Here is a 10,113-nt window from a genome sequence, read left to right on the forward strand (position 1 = left end):
ATATATATATATATATGTATAGATATATATATATATATATATATATATATATTTATTTATTTTATATATATATATATATATATATATATATATATATAAGTATATATATATATATATATATACATATATATATATATAAATATTCTTGCTGGAAAAAACTTTTGCGTATGAAGCACGTTAAATGAGAGAAAAGAAAGAAAAATTCTGCCACAAACTCCTTGAGTTATTGTTTTGCAATTGTTGCAACCTTTTTTCTTCCGTTTGCTCTGTTTGTACCTTTCCTGTTGAGTTTTTCAGAATATATATATATATATATATATATATATATAAATATATATATATATATATATATATATATATCTTTATATATGTATATATATATATATATATATATATATATATATGTAAATATATACATATAAATATATATATATATATATATATATATATATATAGGTATAAATTTTTGCTGGAAAAAATTTACCAGAGATCGAAACATCAACCATAGAAAAGAAAGAGATTCTGCCAGCCATGTATCTTAAGTTACTGTTTATAAAGTATATGTGCAGTTTTATCAGACGAAGGCGGAGTAGACATTTTTTCATTGTAGGTTAACTTATTTTCGGTACTTTTTCGTCTTTTGAATACGACTAAGAGCCTCTTGTCCTTCTATCGTATCCTGTCTTTTATCAATATCTATTTCCTTCGTTTCTCATGTTTAGTTTCTGTATATAAACCAATTCAAACAAAGCATTTTACATTTTACGGTTACAGTCGACTTCTCATTCTCTTACAATTTTGGGTTATAAAGTCATAAGAATCAATCTTACAATTGCGGTAAAATCATCGAAGTTAATGTGAGGCATTAACATCCTCGGGGCCCACACAACCTAACCCTAACCTGCTAGTGGGTTTGGGGTAAACGTGCATAAGTTTCACTGCTGGTCTGTTTAATTTGCCTAAAGCGGTTTTAACTTCGCAGGACCTAGCTATATTGTCGGGGCCGGCGAAAGTCCGTGTGACTCGTCCCAGCGGCCAGATTCCTCTTGGTGTAAACTCCTCAAGAAGCCAAACAACATCATCCACTTCCAAAGCTGCTTCACGAGACGTCCACTTCGGTCGTTTGTTCAGCGAAGGAACAAATTCGGTTAGCAGTCTCTTCCAAATCTGCTGAAGTCTCTGCTTCACCTGTGTCCATGCCGAACTCTTCAAGGTCAGTGTCTCGTTGAAAACGGCTCCAGGAACATTGCAGAAGGGCCTTCCAAGCAAGAAGTGGTTAGGTGTAAGTGGGTTGTCGTCTTCGTGGTTGCTTCTCACGTGGGTGAGTGGACGCGAGTTGACAAGACACTCGGCTTCACTGACGATCGTGGCAAAGACATCTGGGGTGAGTTTTGCGGAACCAAGGTTCAAGAGAAGAGCTCGTTTGACACACTGAACGAGTCTCTCCCACACCCCACCGAAGTGAGGAGCAGAAGGAGGGTTGAGCTTCCATTCGACAGACTGGTTCAGTAGCTGATCTTTGATGTAGTCGTGCTCCAACATCAGTGGTCTTCTTCTGATCTGCTTTCTTGCTCCCAGGAAGTTGGATCCGTTGTCGGACAGGAACAACCGCGGTTGGCCGCGTCGAGCGATGAAGCGTCGGATTGCTTTCAAACACTTGTCTGTGCTGAGGTCCTCTGCAACTTCCAGGTGAATTGCTCTTGTAACCAAGCAAGTAAATAGGCAGATGTAGGTCTTCACTTCTGTAACACGATGAACGACGGCAAAAGGTCCAAGGTAGTCCACGCCGACATTGGTGAAGACGACTGGTGACTGTGTTTCCTGGAAACGAATGTCTGGCAAGTCTGCCATCGGTGGCTGTAGTCCCTGTGCTCGGAAGCGGCGACAGTCGAAACATTTCAAGGCCAAACTTCTCAGGAAGAGTCTGATTCCAAGAATGTGGCATCTCTGTTGTATGTAGTTGCGAGTGTATTCCACTCCAATGTGCATACAAATTCCGTGGCATTTCTGTATGTAGAGTTGAATGCTGTGCTCATTAGAGTCCAGGATGATGGGGTGCTTGGCGTCAAAGGGTAGCAAGCTTCGTTTTGTTCTGCCACCAACGCGAAGAAGTCCACTTTCAAAGAAAGGGGACAAACAGAGCAGACGATCTTTCTTTGACAAAGGCCTGTGTTGATTCATGTCTTTGATGGCGTCTTTGAAGGACTTCTCTTGCGACTTTCTGAAGAGATAAATTCGGGCTTCGTTAATGTCGTCGAGTTCTAGTTTGCCTCTTTGTTTCGATCTGAGACTCTTTATGAACCTTATGACAAAAGCCATAGAGCGCATTAACTTCGTCCACTTTGAGAATCTGCTGACGTTGATAATACATTCATCGTTGGATGGTTCCATTGTGACGTTTGTCTCCTCCTTGTTACCCAAGGAGTTCTTCCAATGGCTTTCGGGATCACTTAAGAAAACTGGAGGCGTTAACCACAACACATTGATATCACAGGCTGGTATTCCTCGGGAGACATGGTCTGCAGGGTTGAGTTTTCCGCTGATATGCTGCCACTTGGAGACGTCTGTGTTGTTGCGGATCTCTTGTACTCTGTTTGCAATAAAAATTTTCAATTTGTCTTTGCTTTTGATCCAGGCAAGGACAGCTTCACTGTCGCTCCAAAAGTGTTTTGAGGTAACTGGTATTGTTAGCTGCTTGGAAACAAATTGCATTAGTCTACATCCTAGCACGGCTGCTTGCAACTCAAGTTTCGGGATACTGATTTGTTTTAGTGGCGCAACTTTAGCTCTAGCTATGACAAACCCAGTTGAAATGGTGGTAGCTGATTGAGACCTGATGTATATGACTGCTCCATAAGCCAGCTGTGAGGCATCACAGAAGCAATGTAACTGGTTTATCGGAGATGGTTCGTTCGGAGAAACAAAACATCGTGGCATTGATATTTCTGGCACATTTAGATATTGCTCTATCCAAGTTTTTATTGATTTCTGTTTCTCATCTGACAGGAGATCATCCCATGCAAGTCCTTCTTTCCAAGTATCCTGCAAGATGATTTTGAGTGTAATCAATAATGGGGCAATGATTCCTAATGGATCGAACAGGCAGGCAATTAAGGAAAGGAGTTTCCTGAGTGTGTAGTCCGTTCTGTCTTCCTGAACTTTGGCAAGCTTCTGGTGGAAGAAAGTATCATTAACTGTATTCCACATTACACCTAAGACACGATGTTTGTCTTTTTCGTTGTCACAATGTTCTTTGGGTATCTTGCTAAGACATTGAACAGAGTTTGAGACAAACTTAGTCAGACTGAAACCTCCTTTAGAGAGTGTTTGTCGCAAGTCCTGAACTGCAGTTTCAGCTTTCTGTTCATTGACGAACGAATGTACAAAGTCATCCATGTAGAAACTGTTGAATATTAGATCTTTTGTAGCGGTGTTTCCGAAGTCTTTTGCTGTTTCTTGGAGGACAAATATTGCTGTAGTTGGTGAACATCTGGCTCCAAAGATGAGTCGCGTATACTGGAACTGCTGTACGGAGTTGTTTGACGGCCAAAGAAAACGGAGACATGACTGATCTTCTGTTCGTATGCAAATTTGCATAAACATGGCCTCTATGTCTGCCATTACTGCAACAGAATCCTGGCGAAAGCGAAGTAGTAAGCCGACCAGGTTTTCTCATACAACTGTTTCAACTCAATGTCTTTGTTGAGTCGGCGCTGAAGGCTGTCAAGTTGTGCTTTGGCAACTAAATAGTTGTTTTCTAATTTACTTTCCTGTTTCCAAAGTAAACCAATTTCATATCTGTCTCCGATATGATGGATTGTATCTTGTAATATTTGAACTGCTCTTCTACTGTCTGTTGAAGTATCTGCAGTTTCTTCAAACTCGGTTCCTGTATTCTCTATTTTCCAGAAACTGGTCACACATTCACTGAGATGTCTGTCAGTATCAACAGTTAAATTTGTGAGCGCGTGGTCGAAGGCTCTATAACTATGGGATAGGAAGTTTGTTTCCTGTTGGATTGGATCACTTTTTCGTTTAATTGGGCCAGTAATTGTCCAACCGAGAAGATTGCGTAGAGCAAAGGGGCTTCCTGAGGGTCCTTGAAGGAACTCGCGTTCCAAAATGTATTGGGTAGCGTCAACACCTAAAAGTATCTGTATCTTGTTGTCACTAAGTTTAGGAAAATGTATGTAATGAAGGTGAGGGTAGGACGAACACGCTTCGTTCAAATCGTTCACAGGCGCATCGTTGAAAGTCCAATTACTCACGGCATGAACGTAGTTTAAACGGAAGAGTGGTTGATCGCTATTGAACTTTCCAATGTCCAACCGAACAAGATTTGCGTGCATGACGGATTCGTCAAATGCGTGCGATACATTCAGATCGAATTCTGAAGTCTTCGGAGCCCGTACCTTGTCGGCAGTCGTGTTGAGGACGTATGAAATGGTACTACCATTGTCAAGAATGGCATAACAATTATGTCTTTTATTATCATTTCCGAATAGGGTGACAGGTATTACCTGTAGTTGATTCCTCGTTTTTGATGGGAAACAAGGATTGTAAACATGAGTTGGAATGTCACTGTTTTTGTCTTGTTGATCCAGTGGTTCACACATTGGCAGATCAATTGCTGTCACGTTTGTCGATTCGGGTGCTTTTTGTCTGTCTGTGTGGAGAAGGCTATGGTGTTTGCCATTGCAATGTCGGCAGAGGATTTTTGACGTGCAGTTTTTGGCGGCGTGACTGGAGCTTAGGCAATTGAAGCACAAAGAGTACTTCTTTGCTTCGCTATTGCGTCTGCAAACAGCAAGACTAAGAAACTGCGGACACTTGCCAATGTAGTGATCTTGTTGATCAAGCGGACATTTTTTTCTGCTCCTATTTGCTGTTGCATTTCTCATAGGCTGCTTTGAACCAGAGAAAAAAGAGCTTCCTTTCGTGTTGTTGCTAATGTTTGCCATCGATTGCTGAGGCTTTGCATTATCGATGCTTCTAATTGCTGTACTGTTATGTTCAAAGCTTTTATTGCTGGGGTTAGAGCTTTTGCTTCCGGGGAAATTCTGTTTCCAGTTTGTACGATTTTGGTTCTTATTCCGATTGTTGAAGGAACTTGAACACTGTGATTGGTTTTGTTGACTTGGATGGTTGTTAGTGGTTGATAAAAATGCGTCTTGTAATTGTTCAAAGGCTCTGGATTGCCGATCCATCCAATCGGAAAGCTCTGTGAGACCTGGATTTGTCCAGTCGTTGTCAACAACATGTTCGGTCCACTTCAACTTGAGTGGGTTTGGTAGCTTATCTCGGACTATCCTGAGCAAGTACGTGGCATTTAGGTCGGCACTGAAGCCATGTGAGGCAAATGTTTGAACTACTTTTCTTAACAGCGAAGCGAAAGCTATCAAAGCTGCGTGGTCATTCATAGCCGGTCTTTTGAAAGCTTCCAGTTCTTTTGTTAAGGCACCGACAACGTTTTGCGGGTTTCCAAAGCGTCTGTTGAGCTCCTGAAGGGCGGAAGAGTAAAAATTTGGGTTGCAAAGAAATCCGGAGATGCAATCCTTTGCCGGTCCAGTGACTAAACTTTGCAAATAGCTCATTCGTTCAGTGTCAGTGATGTCTTCGTTGTTGTGGATAGTCGAAGAAAACATGCTGCTCCATTCGTTCCACTTGAGTGGGTCTCCATCGAACTTCTGAATTCGGATGTCCGGCAGCTTTACTGAGCGGTGAATGTTCCGTTGACAATATGGGTTGGAATTTTGATTACCGAAGCTTTGGCTGCTTGGGTAAACAGGTCCACGAGGGGTTACATTTGAGGGCTCAAAACTACCGTTTGCTAAGTTTGACCAACTGTTTGGGCAATATGCCTGGAATGGGCCGGAATGGCTTGGCGTTTGGAAACGATTGCCGAAAGAAATTGGAACAGGTGTCCTATGATAAGGTACATTTTCAATTAGGCCGGTGTTATTAATGGGCCTGGGAGGGGCGAAAGTATTTTCAGCCGGAGGAAATGATCCACTAAAAACTGGCAGTTGAATATTTGAAGCTGTAGACAATTGTGGGAACGCACAAGTTGCGTCAATAGAGCTCTGTGAAACAATTGCTGGATTCACAATTGGTGCTATTGCTTGAAGGTGCTGATGTTGATTGCTTGCTACGTTGTCAGAGTCTGTTTGTTCGAGTGCTGATGGCTGGAGACTATTCTGTACATCAGAACTGATGACTCTATTGGAGTTTTATCGCAAAATTCCCATGGCAGACTGCACTTGTCTATGAATAGTAATCGGGTTGGATGTTGATTGCTGGTCTGCCAAATCATTGATTTGTTGTTGTTGTCGTGTATCTCGCATACTTTGAACAACTCCCGGAGACTCAGGTGCAGAGGGAACAGGTATTCGATTACTGCGTGATGAAGAGCGCTGCTTGGACGCGTTGAAGTGTTTCGGAATGAAAGTTCATGCTTCTTTACAGTTTGTGCAACTTCAACTTTTAGCTTTGTCAAGCATGCTGCATCGTTGAGGGAGTCTTCCGCGTCCACATTTTCCGATTGTGTAAGCTGGTCGACAAGTTCGTCTAGTTGCGACATGGTTCTCTTGAATTCATCATGTGTTACTGACACAACTTCGGGTTCCAAACCTGAGTGTATTTGATATTCTAGCTCCTGTTTGAGCTCTTTGACAATGTCTAATTTTCGGTGAAACAATCTAACTGTTCCAACAATTGATGGCTTTCGACCTCCCATTTTCTTTGTTGGTCTAACTTTCTGAACTTCAGAGGTAAATTGAAAGGTCAAGTGAGGTCCCTTGAAGGACACAACGAGTGATTTTTGGACGTTCCAGAGGAGACTTAGATGTGAAGTGGGGTAATCTTTTGACTTTTTAGAGGTCAATTAAAGTTCAAGTTGAGTAACCTTTCGACCTTTTATAGGCCACTTATAGGTCAAATGGGTTGACTGTTTGACCTTTTAGAGGTCAAGTGCGGTGATTGTTTGACCTTTTAGAGGTCACTTAGAGGTCAAGGGGGTTGACTGTTTGACCTTTTAGAGGTCACTTAGAGGTCAAGTGGGTTGACTGTATGACCCTTTAGAGGTCAAGTAGGATGACTGTTTGACCTTTTAGAGGTCAATTGGGGTGACTGTTTGACCTTTTAGGGGTAACTTAGAGGTCGAGTGCGGTGACCGTTTGAGCTTTTAGAGGTCACTTAGAGGTCGAGTGGATTGACTGTTTGAGCTTTTAGCGGTCACTTAGAGGTCAAGTGGGTTGACTGTTTGACCTTTTAGAGGTCAAGTAGGGTGGCTGTTTGACCTTTTAGAGGTCACTCAGAGGTCAATTGGGTTGACTGTTTGACCTTTAAGAGGTCACTTAAAGGTCAAGTGGGTTGACTGTTTAACCCTTTAGAGGTCAAGTGGGATGACTATTTGTAGGTCACTTGGGAGGTCCCTGGGGCACAATGGGTGACTTTTATAATTCACTTGGGGGGTCCCTGGGGGACAAGGAGTGACTTTTGTAGGTCGCTTGGGGAGTCCCTGGGGGACAGTGGGTGACTTTTTTGGGTCACTTGGGGGGTCCCTGGGGCACAATGGGTGACGTTTTTGGGTCACTTGGGGGGTCCCTGGGGGACAATGGGTGAGTTTTGTAGGTCACTTGGAGGGTCCCTGGAGGACAGTGGGTGACTTTTGTAGGTCACTTGGGGGGTCCCTGGGGGACAATGGGTGACTTTTGTAGGTCAGTTGGAGGGTCCCTGCGGAACAATGGGTGACTTCTGTAGGTCACTTGGGGGGTCCCTGGGGGACAATGAGTGACTTTTTTAGGTTGCTTGGGGGGTCCCTGGGGGACAATGGGTGACTTTTTTGGGTCACTTGGGGGGTCCCTGGGGGACAGTGTGTGACTTTTTTTTAGGTCACTTGGGGGGTCCCTGGGGGACAATGGGTGACTTTTATAGGTCACTTGGAGGGTCCCTGGGGGACAATGAGTGACTTTTGTAGGTCACTTGGGGGGTCCCTGGGGGACAATGGGTGACTTTTTTGGGTCACTTGGGGTGTCCCTGGAGGAGAGTGGGTGACGTTTGTAGGTCACTTGCGGGGTCCCTGGGGGACAATGGGTGACTTCTGTAGGTCACTCGGGGGGTCCCTGGGGGATAATGGGTGACTTTTGTAGGTCAATTGGGGGGTCCGTGGGGGACAATGGGTGACTTTTCTGGTCACTTGGGGGGTCCCGGGAGGACAATGGGTGACTTTTGTAGGTCAATTGGGGGGTCCGTGGGGGACAATGGGTGACTTTTCAGGTCAGTTGGAGGGTCCCTGAGGGACAATGAGTGACTTTTGTAGGTCACTTGGGGGGTCCCTGGGGGACAATGGGTGACTTTTGTAGGTCACTTGGAGGGTCCCTGGGTGACAATGGGTGACTTTTATAGGTCACTTGGAGGGTCCCTGGGGGACAATGGGTGACTTTTTTGGGTCACTTGGGGGGTCCTTGGAGGACAGTGGGTGACTTTTTTAGGTCACTTGGGGGGTCCCTGGGGGACAATGGGTGACTTTTATAGGTCACTTGGAGGGTCCCTGGGGGACAATGGGTGACGTTTTTGGGTCACTTGGGGGGTCCTTGGAGGACAGTGGGTGACTTTTTTAGGTCACTTGGGGGGTCCCTGGGGGACAATGGGTGACTTTTTTAGGTCACTTGGGGGGTACCTGGGGGACAATGAGTGACTTTTGTAGGTCGCTTGGGGATTCCCTGGGGGACAATGGGTGACTTTTTTGGGTCACTTGGGGGGTCCTTGGAGGACAGTGGGTGACTTTTTCAGGTCACTTGGGGGGTCCCTGGGGGACAATGGGTGACTTTTATAGGTCACTTGGAGGGTCCCTGGGGGACAATGGGTGACTTTTTTGGGTCACTTGGGGGGTCCTTGGGAGACACTGGTTGACTTTTGTAGGGCAGTAGTGAGGGTCTACTGCGAGCTGGTTCTGTTGGCAGAACACTGGAGGTTGTTGGGTGCAGCTGCTGGTGACTCAGGTTGGCCTGAATGGGCTGGCTGACTGTTGGAGGACAGTAGTGAGGGTCTACTGCAAGCTGGTTCTGTTGGCAGAACACTGGAGGCTGTTGGTTGCAGCTGCTGGTGACTCAGGTTGGCCTGAATGGGCTGGCTGACTGTTGGAGGACAGTAGTGAGGGTCTACTGCAAGCTGGTTCTGTTGGCAGAACACTGGAGGCTGTTGGGTGCAGCTGCTGGTGACTCAGGTTGGCCTGAGTGGGCTGGCTGACTGTTGGAGGGCAGTAGTTAGGGTCTACTGCAAGCTGGTTCTGTTGGCAGAACACTGGAGGCTGTTGGGTGCAGCTGCTGGTGACTCAGGTTGGCCTGAGTGGGCTGGCTGACTGTTGGAGGGCAGTAGTTAGGGTCTACTGCAAGCTGGTTCTGTTGGCAGAACACTGGAGGCTGTTGGGTGCAGCTGATGGTGACTCAGGTTGGCCTGAATGGGCTGGCTGACTGTTGGAGGACAGTAGTGAGGGTCTACTGCAAGCTGGTTCTGTTGGCAGAACACTGGAGGCTGTTGGGTGCAGCTGCTGGTGACTCAGGTTGGCCTGAATGGGATGGCTGACTGTTGGAGGACAGTAGTGAGGGTCTACTGCAAGCTGGTTCTGTTGGCAGAACACTGGAGGCTGTTGGGTGCAGCTGCTGGTGACTCAGGTTGGCCTGAATGGGCTGGCTGACTGTTGGAGGGCAGTAGTGAGGGTCTACTGCAAGCTGGTTCTGCTGGCAGAACACTGGAGGCTGTTGGGCGCAGCTGCTGGTGACTCAGGTTGGCCGGAGTGGGCTGACGACATCCTCGTTGTCTTGCTTGATGATGAAATTTTTGTAAAGTGTTTCACCGGACCCGTATCTTGCTACTAACCAATTTTGAAAATGTTCAACAAAAACTAACCAAGAAAAGCTGCTTCGCGTGGTTGTTTAAATATTATTTTTCGAACCGTTGCTACTAAAATAATTCTTTTTTGAAATCTTTTGTTCAAAAATTAACCAAGAAAAGCTACTTCGCGCGGTTGTTTAGTTTTTATTTAGCAAAAATTAACAACAGGACTCAAATACCTCAGAACAATAGGACTAATATAAGTCTTTTCGGTATTTA

General features: G+C 45.1%; 1 protein-coding gene across 1 annotated transcript; it reads right to left on the reverse strand.

Annotated features, from left to right (window-relative positions):
* Positions 1-852: 852 nt before the first annotated feature.
* LOC142336764 (uncharacterized) lies at positions 853-3,621 on the reverse strand. The gene has a single exon (XM_075385676.1). The coding sequence runs from the start codon at positions 3,619-3,621 to the stop codon at positions 853-855; it is 2,769 nt and encodes a 922-aa protein (XP_075241791.1).
* Positions 3,622-10,113: the final 6,492 nt, after the last annotated feature.

This window comes from Convolutriloba macropyga, chromosome 3 (genome assembly GCF_964194025.1).
Source record: "Convolutriloba macropyga chromosome 3, txConMacr16.3, whole genome shotgun sequence".
Taxonomy (NCBI): domain Eukaryota; kingdom Metazoa; phylum Xenacoelomorpha; order Acoela; family Convolutidae; genus Convolutriloba; species Convolutriloba macropyga.